The following is a 23,954-nucleotide window of genomic DNA, read 5'->3' on the forward strand; positions in this document are numbered from 1 at the left end:
ACGTCAAGCCACAAGGGCATTTAATTGCTTGGATCACATTCTGAGTTTCACAAGTCGCATGGTCTTTAAGTATCACGTTCTCTCCCATTCTGAAATGGGTGATTGTGTCCCCTTTAGTCACGTTGTTACAGCTGTTGCCTGAAACACATGTGTAGGTGCCGGGATGAATGGTTTTCTGTTTCCTCAATTTGTTAGGTTGAGTCTTAACAAGTAGGTCCTTCAAATTGTGTCTTCTTTTGAATGCAAAACCAGGTCGAACCAATGGTGTCAGGCCAGTGGGACGATCTAGTGGTTGCCTCCGCAGCCCTCGTTCAGTCTCTGCAGTGGTGGTGAAGGGAAAACCTTCTGCAGGGGAAAACCTTCACCACCCCCGCAGTAGAGGCCACTCTCAGCACAGACTCATCTCTGACTGGGTGGGCGACTCACCTCCTTCAACAGACGGTGCACGGTGTGTGGTCTCCAGCAGTAGCATCCAATCACATCAACCTGTTGGTACTGCTAGCAGTGTTCAAGGCTCTGAAGGCCTTCCAGGCACACCTCCAAGGGAAAACAGTTCTAGTCCTCACAGACAGTACTACAGCCATGTACTACTTAAACAAACAAGGAGGCTCTCCAGGGCTGTCCAAACTGTCCCAGAACGTATGGAAGTGGGCTCTCAAACATATGATCCTCCTTTCACAACATGTTCCAGGGGAACTCAATCTTCAACAGACGTACTCAGCAGAGACTTCCCCCTACCCGTAGAGGACAAGTGGCGACTACAGGAGGACATTGTACTCCACATCTTCGCAGAATGGGGCTTACCAGATTTATTCGCCACTCTGGAGAACGCCCTATGCCAGATTATCCCTCCAGCTACCCTCAGAACAGCTCCAAGGGGAACGGTCTTTGGATAACCTGGTCCGGGAAATTTGTCTGCGCTTTTCCTCCCCCGATTTCCCTGCTCAACAGAATAGTGCACAAGATGCACCAAGTTCCAGTCACGATGATCCTGGTTGCCCCTATGTGGGCCCGCCAACCTTGGTTCTCCCATCTCATGGCAATGTCAGTCTCCCCTCCCAGCAAGCTGCCGTGCCCGTACAACATGCTGTCTCAAGACCAGGGGGAAACACTACATCCATGCCTTCAAACTCTCAACTTAGCAGCCTGGCTCCTTAGATCGTAGAGTTCGGGCACATCCAGCTCCCTCAAAGATGCATGGACATACGTAGAGAGGCACGGAAATCTACCACCAGGCATTGCTACTCCAGAAAATGGAAGCGCTTCATCATCTGGTATAATGGCAAGGGTATCAATCCTATTGAATGCTCACCTAAAGATATCGTCCTTTACCTAACTCGCCTGTTAGATTCAGGATTGGTTTTGAAGTCTCTTAAAGTCCACTTAGCTGCACTTTCGGTGTACACACCGCCCCGGAGCAAGGTTTCGTGGTGGAAACTTCCTGTAATTAAGGCCTTTATGGAAGGGGTAAAGAGACTTCATCCCCCTATCTCCAACCCAGCTCCCGATGGGACATCAATGTTATTCTGACCAGACTAATGGAAACTCCCTTTTAACCCATGCACAAGGCTAGCCTTAAAGCACTCCCCTACAAGACTGCCTTCCTGGTCTGGTGGCGATCACCTCTATAAGGAGAGTTAGTGAACTGCAGGCCCTTTCAGTACAGCACCCCTACATCACGATTCACAAAGATGAGGTGGTTTTGCACACACACCCTCCCTTCGCGCCTACATTTATCTCAAAGTTCCATGTAAACCAATCCATAGAACTACCCATCTTTTTCCCAAATCCCACTAATGTGGCGGAAAGAAGCCTCCACACACCAGATGTGAGGAGAGCGTTAATTTACTATCAGGAAAAGACAAAGCCACTAAGGAAAACAAACCAGTTCTTAATATCATTGACAGCTGGTAGAGAAGGGGACCCGGTCTCAAAATCCGCAATTTCCAAGTGGATCGTATACTGCATCACTTTGTGTTTAAACTCTTGCCAAGAGAGATCTACCCTTCACGCCTTGAGCTCACTCGACTCTGGGCACGGGGCAACCACAGCATTCATTGCAAATGTTCCCTCAGATTCCATTTGCAAGGCAGCAACCTAGAGTTCTGCACACACCTTTACACAGCACTGCTGCCTAGATACACACTCTAAGTCTGATTCTCAGATGGGACAATCGATGCTAAGAGATCTCTTTGCTACTGTTCTTTCACACATCCCACCACCATCTCTGGGTACTGATTGCTAGTCTTTGCACAGCATGTGATTCTAATCAGGTCCACAAGCATCAGAAGACATGCATTACTCACTGCAATAGCATTTCTGATGATTGGATCTGCTTAGATTAACATGCAGCCACCCTTCCTCCCCTTGTGGAGTAGAAGGAACATAGACCTCTTACACCTTCTCTCTTCTGTACACGCTCACTTTGACTATAGGGCTTCCTCACGGCAGAAAAAACACAACCAGAGGGACCTCGACGCGTAAGGGATTTTGGGTACACTAAACGTCACATTAGGGATAGTGGTACAGTCACGCCCACGTCAACGTCCCCTTTTGATCTTGTTAGGGAGAATTCTCACTTTATGGCTAATTTCCCTTACCTATAGAGTCCCCCAGCAGCTTTGCTGGATTTGAAGGGTTTGATTCTTTTTACCTGCTAAGAGTGAGACTCTTTTTCCCGCTCTTAGGCATCTTTGCTATGTGTGTTCTAGGCTATTTTTGTGTTTAATGCCTATGGGATCTTTTCTCTCACCCATAGGAACCATCTTTATGCACATGTGTTACACAGCACCCTCAGTGCAGTGACACATGGGTGTCGTAGCGACCCCCAAACATAGACTCCATACCCTGGGACCGACTACTGTCTCCCAGGGCATGTAAAGTCCCCATTGACTTTACTAGTCAATTTTTATGAACTTATCCAGTACAACCCATCTTAATATGGAGGTACTGGAAGGGGTTAATAGTTTTCCCCCTATGTTCATTTTCGAGGGGGTCCCTTAAAGTCCCTCTCTGCAAAGTTTCTGGCTGGTGGCAGTGGTTACGACCTTTTACATTCGACCGCAAATATTTTCCTATGGGATTTTCCCATTGTTCGAGGCTACCACTTTTACTGACAGCCCCTAACATACCGCCGGTTTATTTTATTTTTAACTTTACTCTAGTAAGTTTTATTTGCCAGAACTTTGATATAAATTCTTTCTCGTGTCTTACTCTAAACTCCTAACCCAGGTCGGGGATCCTTTGTTCGCTCTTTTAGGGGGCTTCTGCCAAGAAGCCCTCCTTTCGGCGCCTCTGAGTCTGGGGTGGGTCTGTTGTTTGGGAGGGGGAGTCGAACCCCTGGACAGAGTTGCCGCAGCAACTCTGGTCGCACTGTAACATGATAGGCTGGAGGGTTTCCCGCCAAGAAGACCACTCCACTGTGTGAGTGACAGCTAGGCTGTATGAATGGGTCTCTTTCTGCATAAAAGCAGAGTCCTGAGGACTGGAAGAGCAAGACGTCGCCACTGGAACTATAGAACCGAAGGGGAGAGAAGCCACAGACATCTTCAGCATCTACACCACCGGTGAAGCCCTGCCGGATCGTCTCGCCACTTTTCTTCCACACGACGAGAGGAGATCTTCAGCGAAAGAGCCTGCGTCCCTTGAGCTGGTGGGGTCAACCAGTTCACCTAGCGCTTCCTCAGACCTGCCTTGGTCGAATCGACAGTGCACAGCACTTGGAGACCAAATAGCCAGGCAGCTATCGACCCGGACCATGATTAAAAGGAGCGTACCTTTTAAACTCCGTTTGGCAGCACCGCGGCTGGTTTCATCCCTGGGTAGGGCAGCGACTCGAACCTTCCTCCACGACGAGAGCCTCTCTTCCTCTGCTGGACCCCTCGACCTGCAAGAACTTCCAGGAACAACCGCCACCGCAGGAGCCACTTCTTCACGTTTAAGGTACATTGTTCCACCAGGCCACCCTTTCTCCGTGGTAGCCCTAAAGGTGTTTTAAATCCTTTATCTACTTGTGGGGTTGGCCGCCCTCTCTCTTAATATTGTCTTTCGCCTCGCATCTACCTCTTCAATAGTTATCTACTAAAGACTTGACTGCAGCTACAAGAACATTTTTGCTCCTAAGCTCTTGGTCCTGTACCACTGACTCTGGCTCAGGCCTATTGACTCTGGCTGATTTGTTAGATCTGCTCTCACTAGATTGGTTTTCAATGAGAAATGTGTTGATGCACCTAAATCTTCTAAACCCCTCTTCCTTCCTACTGTTTTAACTTGTGGAGGGCCATTTTGCTCAGTTTTCATTCACTTATCTTTCTGCTAAAGTGTTACTGTGCATTACTTGTTCACAAAACTTCAGGGAAGTGTTGCTAGGGGGTGTCTGAAGATATTTCGTTTTAACTTGTGCTTTCCCTCCCTTTCGTTACATTGTTAGAGTGCCATTTGTAGTTGGTTTTCACTGTGCCGTTTTGCTCAGTTTTCACTCTAACGCAAACTTGTCTAACCTTGAATAGGGAGTTGTAATTAATTTTCCTTGACTGAATTTTGACTTACTTTACCAATTGTGATAATGTGTTGACTTAGAAGTGTATAAAATAAATATATATTCTCTTTTTGATACACAGCTTTGGTCAGTGTTTCCTTGATTCATAGTGGTAAACTACCTATTGTGTAAACCCTGAATACTGCTCATCTCCCTCTTGAGATAAGTCTGACTGCTTAGCCACAGCTACCAACTAAATCTTTGTGGTACAGACTGATACCAAAGGGGATTTATTGCTCTCACCTGTAGTCCTAATCTGGTGTAGTGCTCCCTAACGGAACTGCACTGGATTCTGCCTAACAGATCTTCGAAAGAAAGATGCAATACTCTGTGATTTCCACCAGATGTCAGACTATATGCACAGCATGTGAATCTAAGCTGATACAATCATCAGAAATGCTACTACAGTGAGTAATGCATGTCATTCATTAATGGTTACCTGCCCTCAAGTGTAATGTTGTATGCGTCTTCATGCTGAGTTTGGAGTGCTCCTGAGCATGCAGGATGCCACCATTTGAATGATGGAAATAAACGTCTGCATGTGGCGCTTGTAATGAATGCCAGGCTTTCGATCTCTCCTGCTCTTTGTAAAGTACCTTGGTGTACAGCATACTTCCTTCTGTACTGTGAGCATTTGTTATTTTATATTTGTCTATTTTAGATAGATGTTACAATTGTTAATTTTGAATTAACTTGCCCTTTTTATGTTTTTTGATGCTTCATACATGTGTGTGTTTTGTTGATTGTTCACCGCAAAATCTGTCATTACTGTTTAATATGTCAGGCATGCAATGTGATTTGGAGTGAGGCTTAGTAGTTCAGAACTCGCAGGGGACAGTTTTAAAAATGCAGTTGGCCATCTACAATTGATAAACCATACACGTGTTGAACCAAAAGGGGGTATTGCACCTGAGTATTCCCTAGTCATCATGGTCCCACATTATGATATCAGGTAAATCGATTTTCAGTTATTTTTAAGTTTCACAATTCTATGGGTTCCGTTTCTCTTGCCCCTTTCCCCTACGTGTTGACTGCTTTCCAAATGAAATATTTTCCAATTTTATTTGATTTCTATGGATAGTAGTGCTTAAAATAGTTCTTGGCCAGGAAAAACAAACCGAGGTTGCTCGGAATATTTTCCTGTGCACTTGAAAAAGAGTTTGAGTTTTTTGGGCTCCATTCACAGTGTAGAGTGTATCGTGATCCTCTATCTTGATTTATGAGAGGATCAATATGTGGCCGATCATCAAGTTCCTGATTTGTCGCTTGTATTTCCAGGACACAAAAAAGCCTACCGGTTTCAGTGGTAAGTTCTCATTAGACCACTTTCATCAGGGCTATCTTGGACTAGCACTTGCTTATGTGCTGTCTTCTTGCTAAATTGCAGCATCTCTGTTTGCTGTTTACAGGAGGCCCCACCTGTAGTTGGAGAAAGGGAAGGGGGGTGAGGGGACAAGATACATATGTGTTATGGTTGGAGTTTATATTCCCCTAGTTACAAAATGGGTGGGGTACAGTCAAACCAGATCTGTAACATGTGCCTTACCCTCATGTTCTACTTCCCCACAAATTTCAGTCCGTCTGGGCAGGAAGATTATCTTATTGCTTCCAAGCGGGCGCTCTCAATAGTGCGTGCCAGGGAACCTAGAGAGGTGAACACAGTACATAGGTCTCTAGGTCACGGGGCAAAATGTTGGCATGTTGCTCGCACATATTTTTATATCACTAGCTATTGTCCATTTGTCTGGGTCATCTCAGATTCGAATGAACCCTAGACATATCAACAACCAGGTACTACAAACCATTATTTAAAAGAAACATTATTCAGAAATAAGTATTATTCAAACAAAAGTGCCTCTGATGGACAATGGCAGTAAGGGATTATGGCAGAAAAAGCTGTTGCTTGGTACAGTATGTGGTAAGCGACTTGTGTGTGTACTAACATTGCGTTTCCGTGCAGTACCTCCTGGTATCGTAACGCCGAGCTGTAACGCGTATTCAGCACGAGCGGCATAACGGCTTAGTTATTCAAACGGGAAACTTGTAACATCAAAAAACACGTCAAAGAGCACGTGTCACATGGTAGGTTTCAAAAACACTGAAAACGGACCATAGCCAGGGCAAGATGCTGCAGCGCCATGTTAGGGTTGATATGGCAGATATGATGAGTATGTCTGGACAATATCGCATACTCCCAGACCAAACTATTACATAGTTCCATGTTTTATACCTATTGTGTCTAATTCCGCACAAGAACATGCAGAGGAAATAATGAAGCATCACAAGTTTGTAGCTTCAAAACAAAAAACACAAACATGTCAGATCAAGTATGTAAATGCAGGCATGCAAGACTTGTGTCCAAGTTGTCCAAAAAAACAAAGTTAATAAGCACAGGTTCATCACTATGGTTCACTATTATCAAAGTGCTTCAGAGATTTTCTGAGTTTTTCAAAGGTTTTTCAAAAGGGGAAAGAAAATGTCCATCAAGATAAATGGCTGGCTGTACGTTTACAGTGTTACCAGTGTTTGCCACATGTTGGTTCATTCAATCCGATGATATCGGATTGGAGCCTGAAGATCCAGAGTTGTTCCCTTCTGTACAGTAGATTATGGAGGTTGCCTCCCCTTGTGCGGATGGCAAGCTTCTCGATGATGGTCTAGTGAAACTTGGTTGGGCCGTATTGTTTGTCCACAAAGTGTTCCACCATTGGAGCAGAAAGTTTTTTTTGTGCGAATGCATGAGCGATGTTCGGCAAGTCTGGTTTTGATTGAACGGGTGGTCATCCCCACATATCGCAGCCCACATGGGCAGGTGATGAGGTAAATAATGTTCTTGCTGTTGCAATTGGTCCAATCTTTTTGGATCCAGGCGTAGTGCCATCCGATGTCGACCGTTTTTGTTCTTGTTGTGCCGGCACAGGCGCTGCATGCTCCACATGGGGCATGCCTTGTTGGCTTTGTCTGGTTCCACAAGGTGTTTGGGTTGGGGCTACTTGGTTCCTTGTAAGTGTGGATCAATGAGTTCCGTAGGTTCTTCCATTTCTTGGTGTCTGCAGACACATTTGTCCTACGTTTAGGATGGGCCAAAGTCTGAGCACTTCCTTCTTGATCTAATTAGTCAAGGCAGAGAAGCTGACTACTGCCGTAATTTTGTCATCTTGGTTGTTCCATTTCCCGTGCTGTTTGAGTGTGGTTTCTCTCAGGATATTCTTTGCTCTCTTCGTGGCCTGCTTAATGGTCCGTTTGGGGTACCCCTGATTCTGTATTTTTCTGGCACGTTGGCCTGATTGTCTTTCATAGTCCCAAATGTTGGAGCAGTTCCTTTTGGCAAGCAGTCAACTGATTTACCCATTTACAATTGATCTCATGCACTTTTGTAGTTTGTTTCCCTTTCACCTTGGTTTCCTTTTCCTTTTGCATTGGACTTCTGATGTGCTTTAAAGGTTATATATCTTTTCAATGCGTGTGCAACGTTGCTGAATTGGTGCAGTGGCAAGTTTTCCATTGTGCTGTATTGGCTGAATCAGAGATGCTGTCTGTTGTGTGGTCTCCAAGGAATGGAGCTGCTGGTTCCACCTACAGAAGCAGCACTGCTTCCCACATGATATTGGAGTTGTAGCAGTCTCGGGTTCTCTCGCTGGTAAGTGGGCCATGTGAAAGAAAATCCCTTTTATGTCCTATAGGTGAGTTACAACTTATCACCCAACTCCCTACTGGTGGGGCTACTGACCATGAGGTATGATGAAATGGACCCAGTGGAGGAGCTCTGTGGATTCCCACATATACCACCTCCAGGGGTCTCATTGTTTATTGGTTGGATTCCATTGTTCCCCAGAGTCCCTCTAGGTTCTAATAGAGCAATGTTGCTCAAAGTGACTTTGTCACAGATATTCTGCAACTCTAACCTGATTGCAACCCTCAAAGATCGGAGTTTTGCACCCCCATCTGCCGACCCAATAAGATATTCCCTCATCAGCCTTCATGCTCCTGAAGGTTGAGAACTGCAACTCTGCCTCACAGCCTACCCTAAGAAGGTATCGAGTTGGGGGAAGCTAGTTTGCAAATCTGAGGCCAGGATTTAACAGACGCATTGAAGAGGTTCCCTGACAACTTCAGAAGCTGCCTGTAAAATAGTGCCTTCAGTATAGAATGCTTTGTATTGCATACAGAGCTATCTGAAGTGAGTTTCTTTGAAGCATAGATATATGAAATATTAACCCACTTGTACTCTCTCGTTTCAAACCACCTGCACAGCAATAGTTAGGATATGCACAAATCTAAATCCATGTTTTGTATTGCCCTCTGTAAAGTAGCTTCCTGGACCCAGGGTCCAGTATCTTGTATTTGTTTTTTTGAACTGCATAGGGAAATCTTCAGCGCTCTGCCAGAGCTCTTGATGACGATGCATATTAAGGGTTTCCATAGGCAACTCATTGTTGTAGTAAGAGTCCATCACAGCAACTGCTAGATTGTTTAGTGGACATGCAACTTTATAAGATGTGGACAAAGTTGTTGAATATTGCTTAAAATTATTTTTGCTTTAGTTTGTGCCCTTGCGTCCACCTGTCTGACCTCAGCCTACCACACCCCCGCTTATTGTCAACACTACTGCTCACTCACCAGCGACGGAGCGGCACACCAAAATAGCATCCAGGCTCTCACATTTCTGACTGTTTTTCTTTTGAAAATGTAATATGATAAACACTTATTGTGTGCTTTTTAAATATGGCTGAAAGTTGGCAAATTGGCATAGGCCAAAGTATTACTACTTATATTGTCACTGATGTCATCAAGAATACACCAATTCTCAGAAAAGGTTCAAGGATGTTTATCATCAAATGAAAGGGGGTTTACCCAAGAGCCATCCCACTCTCTACTACTCTCCCACTCCTCTGCTCCCACCATTTTCTCCTGTTCTCCCCTGTACATTGCATTACACACCTTGCTCCTGCACACTCATCCTCCTTTCAAATGCAGTCACCTTACTCCTCTGCTCTCCCCCAAAGTCTCTCATGCCCAATTACCTCTTTCTCTCACCAACCGATAGCTCACCTGCAACACTCTCTCTGCTTGTTGCCTCCATGCTCTGTTCCACTGTCCTTCCTCTGCCTAGTCGCTTGGCCTGCTCTTTGCCCCTTGACCTCACCCAAGCAACACACACTCTAATGGTCGGTCCCTTTTATCCTCCTTCTCCGCCTTCCATTGGCTCTTGGGCTCACCTAATTTCCTGGGTTTTTCTGCCTTGCTCTCTCCTAGGGGCTGGGTTACACAGGTGTGAAGCCACGAAGAACCCTTTAAGACCCACCCCCTTTTCGAATGAGGTTCTTCCACTGTTTGACATTTGCTGTACTGGGCCGCCATTGTCAATGTCTGAGTTCATAATTGGCAGTGAATGACTGTCTTGATTGCCAGTACGCAGCTAGTATCGTTCTGCTGTCTCTGTGCTTGCCGCCATGTTTCTCCCTGGAGAACTGTATGCTCCAACCGCTACCACAAGATTCCCTGGTCTTGGGAGTTCTGTAATAGACAAGAGAAAACATTGGCCAGCATGTTGTACATCATGTATGGGATGATTGAAAGTGGCACATTTCACTTGCATTCAGGCACATAAGGGGGGGAAACTGAGACCAGGGACTTCCCACCTCGCTCACCCTGCCGCTGGCAAACACCTTTGTAGGCCTTTTGCCCCAAGTTGAGAGGTGGGCCTCCAACCCCCCCTTGACTGGGTCAGGTCCCTGAGCCAATATGGACTATACAGATGTGTGACACCATACAATGATTGGCTTTTTTTGTTTCCTTCCTGTAAAGCATTTGTCAAATCCGATTTGTGACTGACACTCCAAGATGGTGTCGGGCACATCCTTATTGGATGAGTACTCTTGTAACTCGAATCCCTCTCCTTCCCATCTAAGCCCTTACTTGGAAAGCCACTCTTACTTCGAGACCTTGGTCCTAATCCTTGTGTTTGGTCACCAGATCTTGCTCATTGTAGCCGCATGTTGGCTGCAGTTTACTTCACTCCCTCCCCACCCCCTGCACTCTCCTTTGGCAGCAGCCCCCCATTGGCTATAGACTTATCCCACCACCATTCCCGCAGTCTTCCCCTCTCTCCTCTTGGCTGCAGTCTTCTCCCCACTTCCCTTACTCGTTGACCGCAGTCTTCTCCACCCCGCCACCCACCCCTCAGCCACAGTCTTCTCCTCCACCCAGCCCCCACACCCAACCCTTGGCCGCAGTCTTCTCCCAGTTCCCAACACCTTGGCCAGTCTTCTCCTTGGCCCCACCCCACCCCTGGACATGTATTCTCCCCCCTCCCCGATCGTAAACGTGTCCCCCCTCTCCACACTCCCCTTGGACATAGTATGGAATATCATCCATAACCAATTTTATGAATACTTAAATTCATTTTGAGTTGATGTTCACTGCCTTTGTGGATTTTGGGAGAATGTAAATGGCTGGGATTTTTGGTTCTGTGTTAGTTAGAAAATCAACCTCTTTAGGGCTAATCCATCCATACTCCACCCCTGTGGCCACTTTCCCAGCAATCCTATTAATTCCTCTTTTGTGTCTTTTGTCTTGGAGCAGTAGAAATCGCTATTTAGATATTAATGTTCATTCTCAGAATTCTATTTTGAAGTGTCCAGGATGATGATTCTCCTTGCTATGTCAAGTGGTTTCACGTAATTTTCAGAAGGCTTGGGGGGATTTTCAAAAGTAATGATCTCAGCTTTCGTGCTTGGAGCTGGTGACAGAATGGTTGGGAGGGGCTTAATCCAGTACAGTCGTTTCTGACTTGGTATAGACGGATGCCTAAACTTGTACTGTACGAGGCGATAAAGCAACCTAACAATCCCGTTGCATGAAGTACTAAGATGACAGGAATGGCCATGCAAGTTTATATTAGGAAATTAAATAGAGCTATTTTTACCAAATATGCTGAGCTATTTTTACTAAACATGCTGAAAAGCCCTACCACTGTTTCTGGAGGTTTCCCAATAAACTTCTTCTGACAAAACTGTTTGCTAGTTATTTACTGATGGATGTTTTGGAAACATTTAGTAAGAATGGCTTCTCTTGGGGATCACCATCTCTGAACCAAGGGCCCAAGGCCCGGCCTGTTTTAAGGTAGTTTGGGAAAATGTCCTCTGTATTTATTGATTAGTGGGGCAAGTGGAGGTTGTTGCTTTAAAGAATCAACGTTTCTGTTTTGCGATGCAGCCGCTGTTACTTGGTTCAGCCAGAGTACCTTGTAAGTCTCATTAGTGGTTTGGCAAACAACCACTCACCTTTAGTGTCATGATGTCCTTTGTTCCTAGGTCTTTTGAGCCTCCAACACATTTGCCCTCTGGGATCTGCCAACCTGTGGCCTCTCCCGGCCAGGAGATGTTGAATTTTCTCCAGAGCTCTTGAAAACATCCTTTATTCTTATCAGGGCTAACTTTTCTTTGGTGCTAATCTCTCCACAATTCATCTCATCAGGACATGTAAGCTGTTTTTTAGACTTGAGCAGTTGGTTGAGCACTCGGCACTACAGTATCAGAAGGCCTATATTGGTCCAAAGCCCGAGTGGGTACATGGACTCTGCTCTATCAGGCGATTAGTAACATTGCACTTTCCGTCTTCTTTTAGCTTTTATAAGAAGCTTCCCTTTTTACTGTTGGGTTTACAGAGCTCTCCTCTTTTTCGGGTTCTGGTTCCATCCTTCATTCCACCTTCGGAGAAATTAACTTTTTATTTTTAGTTCTCTTCCCTTTTACTTCCTATTCCAGCTTTACCCTTTTCTTGGGAGAGGTTCACCTTTCTTTTTCTGGTTCTTTTATCATATACTCTCCTTGATTCAGGATCACCTGCTTTACTAGTATTGTGTTTTCGCACTCTGTGTAGTTTGGCAATCATCTTCTCTTCTTAGGCCAGCCACCTTCCACTCCCTTCTTAGGCCCAGTATCTCTCTGCTGCCCACCTCCCCCCATTTTCTTTTCCCAAAATTACTCTTTAGCTCTTTGTCACTTTCCTGCTCTCTCCTACCCTACTCTTCTTATATTACGTTCCCTTGTGGTGAATTGTCTCTCTTCGACCTTCCTCCCTTTAACAGGAACTCATTACCACACACACTGTTGTCATGCACAGTATAGTTCATGAAAGATATTTGAAGGTGGGCACGACAGTACCAGTAAGAAAATTACCAAGATGGCAATGGATGGTGCCATGACATGCAATGTACCATCAGCAGTGCAGTATTGCACAACCCCAGTCTTTAAAAACTCTAAACAATAGGGGGTTAGTTTTTGGCAAGTCAGTTTCAATACTTGCCTCAACGCTTACCGTGTTTCCTGAAGATTAGTTGCCATGCCTGCAGAGCCTGTCTTCAACTACTCGCACCTGTGGAGAAAAGCAAGAGGATCACAGTAAACCACCATTGTTTACAAATCAAAATGTATGCTTCAGTCTGCTTATGGGAGACACTTTTTTGCTGCACAAGGTTAAACAAATACTGGAAATCTGAAGACCAGGTCATGTGTTGTTCGCCTAGTCTCCAGTATACAGAAAATCAAGGACACTTAATCTGTACTTAGTCCACGCGAGGTGCGCATGGAATAGTAGCCAGTTATAGCAGAAGCGTTCGATATGATCGGCGGCGTTTCACCCAAGGGAAAGTATTTTTAGTGCTCTGTGTGGTGCGCTGCCAACGTTCACAAGGTTATCCTCTGAGGCATCATTAAGTTCTGTTTCGGCGCCTGTGATACTATTTGCAGGTTTTTATTTTTTTCCAATGAGTTTGGTGCTCACATCAGTCTGCAGGTTAATAGCAGCAGCACTGCACGTTCCTTAAAGTAAAGGAGCACATTGAAACTTAATTACATTGTTTCACTGTGAATGCTCTTCAGCTGTGTAAGACTTTTTTTCACCTGGGTGCAAGTCCTATTAAAATAAAACAGACATTCGTTTTTTATGTTAAACAAAAAGGGAACATTCAAATGGATTGTGTCTTCCAACGTATTCCTCATCTTTGACATGTGATGTCCAGCTTCGGCTGCTTTGGAAACATTTTCGGCAGAGAGTGCCCTGCGTTGATGGCGTCGAGTCGATGTGCCTCGGAGGCCTCCGTCGAGGGTGACGTCATCAGATGTTATAAGTAGCATGCACGGCGGCACCCCTTGGCCTCAGCTCCGTTTTTCCGCAAACGTTTTGATTCGTGAAACTCAGCGCGCCTTGTACTTTTCAAGTATTTGCTGTTGCGATGTCTTCATCTTCCACTCTGACAACCCCTCGACCCGGGTTCAAGAAATGCAGGGACTGCGGTTCCAAATTGTCCATTACGGACCCGATTCTGTCTGTTGTGCCTGGGCGAGGGCCACGAGACGGATGCGTGCTCCAAGTGTCAATCCATTACAGGAAAGGCCTTACAGAAATGAAAGGGGAAGCTTCAGGTAGGCAAGGTTCCAAACCCCATAAGTCCCGACCTGCTGGGCCTTCGACCCGCCAAGGAGAGTCGCCTCTCGACATCGAAGAAGGCCAAGCGTTCATGGTCTTGTAGTGCTTGCCGCCATTCTTTGTCCTCGTCGAAGCGCTCAAGAAGAATGCACCGCCGGTCACCTTCCTCGTCTTTTTCAGGCGACACTCATGAGAGGTTGACTTGCCCATCCAAGAATGTTGACACCGGACGATTGGGAAGCTTTCCATGTGGAGATGCTTAAGATCTTTGAGAAACAGGGCAGAGTGGAAGCCAGCAAGGAGCGGTCTCGACTGGAAACTTGCACGCTCTTGAGCCAGAGTTAACGGCGGGATCCCCATCGAGACAAGGTGTCCAAGGATCAAGGATCACTCAAGGCGTTGTGACCGGTCCAGGTCCTCGTCGCCTTTGAAGCCCTCAGCGCCAAAGCCGTCGACGGAACCCATCGGGTCCTTGACTCCTGTCATGCCTTCGGCACCCATTGTCGATGTCGAGGCCGATTTTGTCAGTTCAGCCCCGGGGCCTGTGGAGCCTCTGAAAAAGGCTATGGCTTAGTCGAGGTCAATGCCTTTGGGTTCTACAGCTGAAAAACATTTTACTCCTCTACCGAAAAAGGATTTTTTAAAGTCCCTCACTTCCATTTTTGAGGAGGAGTATTCGGAGGAGGAAGATGCCCCGTTTGGTCTCCAGTATGGGACCCCTAATGTGCCTGACTATCTCATTTCGGAGGAGAGCAGGATGCAAGATCTTTGTGACACTTTGCATAATGCTAGTGGCATTGACACCTCTCCTGAGCTGGATTTCAGCAAGCCAGAGCCATTGGAGCATGCCAACACCTCCTATCGGCACCTTATGTATCGAGTTGTGGAATATTTGAGCTGGTCCAGACCTCCAGTGCATTTTGATCAGGATGATCTCACTGATATTTTGGACCAGGGTCCGCCCACGGATCCTGTGTTATCTTTCCATGTGGCTCTTCAAAAAAAAGGGTGGCCAGGAATTGGGAGTCCCCAGAGACTAATCCGGCGGTGGACATGTGAGTCCCTTCAGTTTGGGTTGGATACTGCAGATAGCAAGAGCAGGTCCATGGCTACGAGCACTGTGATGTGCAGGTTTGCGTGGTTGCGAGTCAGGTTTTGCACTGGATGTGCAGGCTCGTTTTCTCAACATGCCATTTTGATGGCTGTCATCTTTTTGGAAGCAAGGCTGACGAGAGCCTTGAGAAGTTGCAGACCTCAAAGGCGGCAGCCAAGTCTTTAGGTGCTGCTGTTAGGCAACCTCAGCCTTTTCGTTGGAGGGTCGATCTTTTCGTTACTACTCCTCAGTTGGAAGTGAGAGAGCAATGGCCAGTCAAAGGGGCCAACGAAAATGTCCTCTTGGTGGACGAGGTAGAGGTGCCAAGCCAGTTCAAGATGCAGACTCCTTGCCATCGGCATCTACAGCAGCCACTTCAAAAACGCTCTGAAGTCTTGCGTCACGATTCACCAGTGGGGGGACAGACTTTCTCAGCATCTCGATGAATGGCGAGCCATTACTTCAGATGCTTGGGCTCCGGAAACAATATCCCACGGTTACTGCCTTCCTTTTTATAAAAAAGCCTCAGACCAATCCACCGGGGAGACACTCTTTGAGGATTCAAGATCTGCTCCTTGTGCAGGAAATCTTGACACTGCTGGAGAAAGGTGCTATAGAACCAGTGCCTGTAGCAGAGAGGAACAAGGGTTGGTATTCTCCATATTTTTTGATCCCCAAGAAAAAAGGAGGACTGAGACCCATCTTGGACTTGAGATACTTGAACAAGTTCCTCAGGAACGACAAGTTCAAGATGGTCACGTTTTCTCTGATCCTTCAGGCCCTCCAATTGCAGTATTGGTTGGTGTCATTGGAACTTTAGGATGCTTATTTTCATGTGCTGATCCATCTCAAGCACAGGAAATACCTGAGGTTCACCGTTGAGGGCTCGCACTATCAGTTTCGAGTCCTGCCATTCGGGTTGACCTCCGCCCTGAGGGTGTTCACCAAACTGATGGTGGTAGTGGCAGCGCATCTCAGGAGAGGGCGGATTCATGTTTAGCCCTACCTGGACTATTGGCTGATCAGGGCACGTTCTCCCAAACAAGCTGTGGACCATCTCAATGTTACCTGCAACTCCATTCACAGAGTGGCCTTCTTCCTCAATTTCAAGAAGTCACAGATTACACTTTCCCAACAGCGCCAGTACACAGGGGCTGTCTTAGACACGTCTTTGGAAAAGTGCACACCACCCAAGGTGAGGGCTCAAGACATTCTCCAGATGGTAGCGAAATTCCAGAATGCCAAGTCTCGCGGCTTTCAAATTCTTGAGGTTGCTAGGCCTCATGGCATCCTGCATTTTTCTGGTGCCAGAGCGCCCGCCTGCGGATGAGGTCCTTTCAGTGGGCTCTCAGAACGCAATGGTCCCAGTTCTCTGGACGGATGTGGGACAACGTCAGATCCCGACCAGAGTCTCACAGGATCTTCTTTGGTGGGCCTGCGGGGAAAATATTCTGAAGGGAGAACCTTTTTGGCAACCATGGCCGGAGATTACTGTAGTGACGGATCCCTTAGAGTGACGGTGGGGAGCCCACGTCAACGATTTGACTGTCAGCGGTCGTTGGTCTCCATCAGAGTCCAAACTACACATCAATCTTTTGGAGCTGAGAGCAATCGGACTAGCGCTTAAGGCTTTTCTGCCGTCTGTGCGGGGAAGGCATGTCCTGATCATGACCGACAATACGGTGGCCATGCACTACATCAACATGAGAGGAGGTGTAGGGTCACTACCACTGTGCAGACAGCCAATGCAGCTCTGGCATTGGGCTATTCAAGAAGGAATCTCCCTGTCGGCAGTTCACCTAGCCGGGGAGGAGAACACGGCAGCGGACACTCTGAGCAGGCAGAGCACGGTCTCTCAAGAGTGGGAGTTAGCTCAGGAAGTCCTTCAAGAGATCTTCACCCTTTGGGGAACCCCTCAAGTCAATCTGTTCACGACCGGGGTAAACCAGAAGTGCGAGCAGTACTGCTCAAGGGAATTTCCCCCGAGAGGAGCTCTAGGAGACGCGTTCGTGGTGGATAGGGAATTCCCACTGCTGTACGCGTTTCCTCCATTCCCCGTCATTCCTCAAGTAATCGGGAGGTTGAGACGGTTCAGGAGCCACATGATCCTCATTGACCCCTATTGGGCTAGCGGAACATGGTATCCGGACCTTCTGGACATGTCCATCTATCCTACGATACGTCTTCCACAAAGAGAGGATCTTCTCTTGCAAGAGGATGGTTGGGTTTTCCATTCAGAGGTCACCACTCTCAAATTTCACGCTTGGTTTCTGAAAGGTTAAGATACCAGGATTGGGACCTCGAGGATGGCATGATGGAGGTGTTGCTTTCGGCCAGAAGGCCAGCGACAAAGTCTCTGTACTGTTGCCGTTGGAATAAGTTTTCTGACTGGTGCAGGGAAAAGAATGTTGATCCTTTTCAATGTAGGACTCCAGATGTTCTATCCTTTCTGCTTTCATTAGCACACAAAGGTCTTCAGGTTGGAACCATTAAGGGTTACCTGGCAGCGCTCTCCATCTCCAAGCGCTCATCTGAGGAATGCTCTTATTTCAAAATCCCACTGGTAACTCAATTTCTAAAAGGGCTCACAAATGTGTTCCCACCTTCTGCTTTTCAGGTTTCCGGCTTGGGAACTCAACTTGGTGTTGAAATTCCTAAAGTGTGTACCATTTGTACTCTTGCACACATGTCCGTTGAGGTTGTTGACCTTTAAGAAAAAACTATTGGTTGCTCTTACATCTGCACGTAGAGTGAGCGACCCTCCTTCCTACCTAAGGTAGTTTCAGACTTTCACTTAAGTCAGAAAATTGTGCTGCCGGCCTTTTATACTCCTCCACATCCTAGTAAGGAAGAGGAAAAGCTCCATAGGTTGGACCCCAGGAGAGCATTACGTCTTTATATTTCCAGGATGCCCAAGTTGAGAGTGAACGACCAGCTCTTTGTTTGGTATACTGGACGTAAATTAGGCCAGGCTGTTTGCAAACAGACCATGTCTAGTTCGATCATCCACACTATTTTTGAATGCTACAGAATGGCAGGCAAGGACCTTCCTGAGGGTTTACGTGCACATTCCACCTGCAAAGAGGTGTCCCTATTAAAAACATCTGTGATGCTGCAACGTGGTCATCATACACACGGTTAGTAAGCATTATTCTCTGGATACTGCCCGTGCTCAGGATGTCGCTTTTGGTAAGGCAGTACTCTGCCCTTTACTGTGCATGTCTAAATTCTTCACCCTCCTCCGAACATGGATACTGCTTTGGGAGTCTGTGAAAGATGAGGAATACGTTGGAGGACACAATCCATTCGAAGAACAAGTTACTTACCAACTGGTAATGTTCTTTCGACTGGATGTTCCTCCACCGTTTTCCTCATCGCCCTCCCATCCTACCCCTCTGTAGAATTTTGTGTTTTATTATAGCTTTCATTCCAACAAGGTTCACTACTGTCCTGCCCGTGTTTATGGGCTTTCTTGCTAACACGAAGGGGGGGGGACCGATATGAGGCCATGGGCGCTGTGCATGCTACTTATAACTCCATAGACGTCACCCTCAACGGAGGCCTCCGAGGGACATCGACTTGATGCCATCGACGCAGGGCGCCCTCTGCCAAAAAAAGTTCAGAAGCTGGATATTACATGCCAAAGATGAGGAATAATTTGGAGGAACATCCAGTCGAAAGAACGTTGCCAGTTGATAAGTAACTTGTTCCCGTTACCCCCAGCATGTGAACTGTAAGTCATGGAAAGTTTTGGTAATTTGAATAACTCTGCCTTTGAAAAGCCTCTCCGAGTGAGGAAAATAAAACTTTGCATCTCTGGCATATAACTTCTGCGCCGGGGATCAATAATGCAATAGCTTTGTTTCCTATGTCTTCGTTTTGGGAGCCACACGGGAGCCACACATCTGAAACATTGTATCTGCGGAGCTCCCGCGTTCTTGTTGTATGGTTGTATTCATGGGAAAGTTTTTCTTCTTCAATTGTGAATGTGTAACTGTATCGGATCCCTCACTTCCTTTGCTGAGTGTTTGGAAATGATTTTACTTAAAGGAAAATGTCTATTTCCATGCTGGTGGTTTTGGATCTGGTTATTTTGAATTAGCTCTCAAGATCTGTCTATTAGGGAAAACTGGGCCAGGATTTTTACAGGGTGTGTCTGTAAGAGGTATTCAGTGATGTTAGTTTTGGCATTCCTACCCGCCCCCATCTTCTGTGGGCGAAGCATCCGCTTGCTTGTTACAGTTCCCGGCTTCATTAGAACACTCTCTTGACAGTGCCCAAAGATTCACAGGTGACATAGTCACAGATTGTATATTGAATACGAGTTGGGGGTGATTCAAAATGTGTGAAGAGAGGTCATAATACAGGGGGGAACAATAAAGTGGGAGACCATAGACCTGAATATCTCGATGTCAAGATGCTTGACAAAACGGACTTGGTATTTCTCTGTCATAATCAGCATATGTAGACTATTGCTCGAAGGTCACAATAAGAAACTGAACTTGTATTCATTGTGTACGTGAGCTGATCTAGCCACACAACGTGTGGGCATAGTCTCTCTTCAATTCAGGTTTACAAATCATATCTTTAAAGGAGCCCTTCCTGCTCCTAACCAGATGTTTTAACATCCTGTTATCCCCAACACATTGGGTGCAACAGCCACATGTTGGTTGCTTCACACATGCACAATTTTAAAACCCCACAGATGCCATCAGGAATAGGTGTGATACCGTTGTGTTCTCATTTTGAGTACCTGATGAAGACCAGGTGTGGAAAGAAATCTGGTGCACCCGGTGGTCGAAAGATGCCATGTTGGACAGTTTTTTTGTACCTTAAAATTAGACATGAAAATTGTCTTACTTTAGACACTCTGGAGATTTAACTCTTAATAGTTGCACATTGGGCCTCATTTCAAGTCTGACGGTCTGGAAATAAGGGTGCCGGTAGCAACGTACCAGCACTCTTTCCGGACCGCCAGACTACGAGAATGCCTGCAGGGGACCGGTGCTTCCGGCATGTCTGACCTGCCGGGGGCACCGGCCCTCTGCAGGCATAGTTTTCATGGAAGCACCAGCATTGTTTGCAACGGTGCCAGTGCTTCCGTGTCCCCATTCCCATGGAGTCCTAAAACTTAGTTTCTGACACCTGCCATCCCGTGCCGCTGGGCCTTGTAATTTCAAGGTGGCACCGGGATCACAGACGGCAAACAGTGTTACGAGGTTGGCGGCAACCGATGATTTACCGCTGACCTTGTAATGAGGCTTATTGGGTCTCGTTACAAGTTTGTTGGTCAGGTAACAACGGTGCCGGTAAGCTACCGGCACCGCTGTTACCAGACCGGCAAACTAAGAGTCTGCTCGCGGGTGCCTGTCAGCCCGCCAGGTCTGACCTGGAAGGCGGAACAGCACCCGCGAGCAGACCATGTCTGTTGCCCGGCACCATTCATGAATGGTGCAGGTGCATCCGACCTCCCCGTTCCAATTGAGCCCTATGGGGCTCAAATGGGAATGGGGAGTAATGAATACCGGCACCCGGCAATGGGCGATTACCGGGTCCGCCGGGGTCGGAATACCCTGTTAATTGCCCATTGGTGGTATTTTCACGACTTAGCTGCACGGCTACTGCCAAACTCGTAATGAAGCCCCTTGTCTGTTCTTATACTGGCAGGTTACCGCCGACCTTGTAATGAAGCTCATTGTCTGTTCTGAACTACTTTATTACTTTTGGCATATTCACATTTTTGGTTTAATTTCTTAATTGTTGGAGGTTATGGTTGATTTGTCTCTTGAATAAATGCAGATGTATGCATGAACATTTTTTTCTGTCTAATTTTTAGTGGTTCGCTTTGTTGTTAATTAATTTTGCACTACTATTTATTAAACTTGTTTTTCTACACATACATCGGTCACACAATATTGTTGTTCTGTACTTTCACATCAAATGTTGTAGTGGTTTGCTGTGTTGTTTAATTTTTTTTATATCAAGTACTCTTATGAAATGTATTTTAGGAATCCACATGTTCACATTTCTTTTTAAGCTGCCGTGATGCACTTTTTGTGTAGATGACACGAATGACAAGGTGGCATGGGGGCAATTGTTGGATTGTACAGAACATCCCAGCCCCTGTAGACAGGCCCCACGGTTCGTACTGGAGCTAGTTTTAAACGTTTTGCCATTTACTTTTTGTATGTGAAATCATTTGATGATGGAAATTGAATACCATCTCTTTAAGCTAACCCTGCATTATAGGCTTCAAGTCTCTATATAGTGCCTTCAGCCCAACCTATGGAAGTTCGCTCCTTCAAACATAGATGAAATGTGATTGTCTATTAATAAGGCAACGCAGCTTTCCATGCTTGGCACGCTTATCACGCGACCATCCGTGAATGTCAAGTTAACACATCCATGTCATACCTCATCATGTTAATTTAGCAATGATATTTGACTCTTGGCGAGTAAGAAAAGGTGAGCTGTGCATATGTGTATAATTGTGGTGGTGAGTGACTTTTATTGCTGGCTAGTAGCTAGCCACTTGAATATTTTTGCCCTGTATTATTATATTGTAGTTTGGTAATGCATTTTTTGACTGCTTACTCTCTGTTCTCTCCTCTCCCTTTTCCTATTGCCTCCCCTTACTTTCTTCTATGCACTTACTCTATCAGAATTGTCCCTGGACCTAGTAGGATAGCAACCTCGTCTGTCTCCTCCCCCCAGCCCTTGCTTGTTTCTCCCCCCCCCACTTCCAGCACTATTTGAAATGTCGTCACACCTAGTACGATAGTCACTTGTTTTGTTCCCCCCCCTCCCTTTCTGCACCCCTCTCCCTCACCTTTTGTTTTTCTCGGGCTCTACCAGAAATGTTGTCAGGCCTAGTACGGTAGTCAGCTGTCTGTTTCCATTTCCTTCCCACTCTCCCCCTCCATTCCTTATCTATGTCTTCGCTCTTGCACTATCTGAAATGTCATCAGGCTGAGTATGAGCGTTAATTTCACACCCTTAATGTTCATGGCCTGTAAGAATGTCATTGTATTTTCCCTTGTTCCCTCCCTTGCCTTGAAGCGCTTTGAAGCACATTGTGTAAAGGCGCTATATAAATAAGCTATCATATCATATCACCAGGTATGATAGAAGATTGGAAATACATAGTAGCATTAACATGGTTGCTATTTGGAATGATACTTAATTGTGGCCATGTATGGTGTTGGGCAAAGCAATCTTCTTGATAAATATCATACTTTCTCTGACCAGAATATTTTGGTATTGATTGGGCTATAGTGCCAATAAACCACTGTCTAATACTAAAGGAAGATATCATGAGAAGCTGCTGCACAGTTTCCTATGAGTATATTTTAGACTACATACAACTTTGTTTATGGAAGATTAACATTTCACAACATACTTTTACAAGTATTGGACAAGACGCCATCCAGGTGCAACTAACTTTACTTTTTAAATTACTTGGCATACATGGAAAGTGCGTATGTTTGGCAAGGCATATTTTCCTGAAGAATCCACCTTTACTCTGTGTCTACAATTTAACAAGAACATTCAGGAGAGCATACCTCGAATAGAATGATGTTGCAGGTGTGATCATAAGCCATCCTAACTGTTCCCGCGTATGTTTTTTAGATTGTTTTCATTGTGTGCTCTTTTCGGACTTCTTTTTACTACAGCATATGTGTAGTTAACTGTTGGTGCCTGTTCTTGCTCTTTCTGTAGGTGGAAGATATCCTCCCACCTGTCTTTTCGGTCACCCCAAAAGGCAGTGGTGCTGGCTACGGAGTGGGATTTGACCTGGAGGAGTTCCTGAATCAATCGTTTGAGATGGTTGGGGAGAGCCGTGAGAGGTAGGCCTGGGTGACTGACGCCTGGGGGTTAGGGGGATTGGAATAGGTAATGGGCATAAAACCGTATCCAGTGAAAATGTCCCTGAAAAAAGGCAGTCATGACAAAAACCTGCTTGGAAAAGTCTGTGGTCGTACATAAAGCCGCTGAGTCCCATTATACGGAACAAGTGTCCTCCGCTCCCTATGAACGTATAATGGGGTTGGGGGAAAATACAAAATAACTGCATCTGTACCACAGCCTTTTCCCGGCGACATTTTGTCATGACTGCCTTTTCTTCTGGGTCATTTTCACATGGAACCCATACAACATGCAGGTCCTAACTGAGAGTTGGGAGCAGCGACTGTGCATGCGAAAGGCGAGATTGGTCATCAGGACAGCAGACAGCACAGCACTCAAGCAAATGTATTGATGGGTACACCCCAAACTGGGGAGAGAAAGGCACTTGGGGGTTTTGAAACATTTGTTATTGATTTCTGTAGTAATATGGCTTATGTGTTAATATGGCTTATGTGTTTCCTAGGGGAGGAGAAGTGTAGTAATCTGGTTTACAGAGTAGCTGTCTGTAGCAATGTGTGTGAGGTCATCTGCTAGTGGAATGTTTGGGTGGAAGTGTTCTGCTGGGCTACGGTTGGTCAGAGAGAGAGAAAGCTGTGAGCGGAGAACATGGGTGTGGGGGTGAGCCCGGTGTTTCCCTTGTCATCTTGTGTCCCCTACCATCCCTGTGTCTTGCGGAGGAGTACAGGACAAGGACAATAAAGAGACTAAGAACCCACCTGAAGTACTGGAGGTCATCATTGTTACGCTGGCGACGAGGATGGGATGGTAGGTGGATTGCCCTTCTGATGGCGCTGCGGGGGGGTGCAGCACTCCTGGAACACCGCCCCCATGATGTCCCCCCACACCCAGCCGGGTCTGTTTTGGGTTGGCCCACCGCAGGAAGCGTTGCCCCTGCGAGGCCTGTGATTTGATTGTCTTGCAGTGCCTGAGGGGCAGCGTTGGACCTTTGTCAGTAGGAGCTCGGAGGACCAGCCCACGGTCCGGATG

General features: G+C 46.3%; 1 protein-coding gene across 3 annotated transcripts in view; it reads left to right on the forward strand.

Annotated features, from left to right (window-relative positions):
* Positions 1 to 23,954, forward strand: part of MAPK7 (mitogen-activated protein kinase 7) — a 517,088-nt gene that overhangs the window by 382,038 nt on the left and 111,096 nt on the right. For all 3 annotated transcript variants that reach the window (XM_069651868.1, XM_069651869.1, XM_069651870.1), the window contains one exon: positions 22,782 to 22,909. In XM_069651868.1, the coding sequence (XP_069507969.1) occupies positions 22,782 to 22,909 (128 nt within the window). The remainder of the gene's footprint in view (positions 1 to 22,781; positions 22,910 to 23,954) is intronic.

This window comes from Ambystoma mexicanum, chromosome 3p, assembly GCF_040938575.1.
Source record: "Ambystoma mexicanum isolate Mex_15411 chromosome 3p, UKY_AmexF1_1, whole genome shotgun sequence".
Lineage (NCBI taxonomy): Eukaryota > Metazoa > Chordata > Amphibia > Caudata > Ambystomatidae > Ambystoma > Ambystoma mexicanum.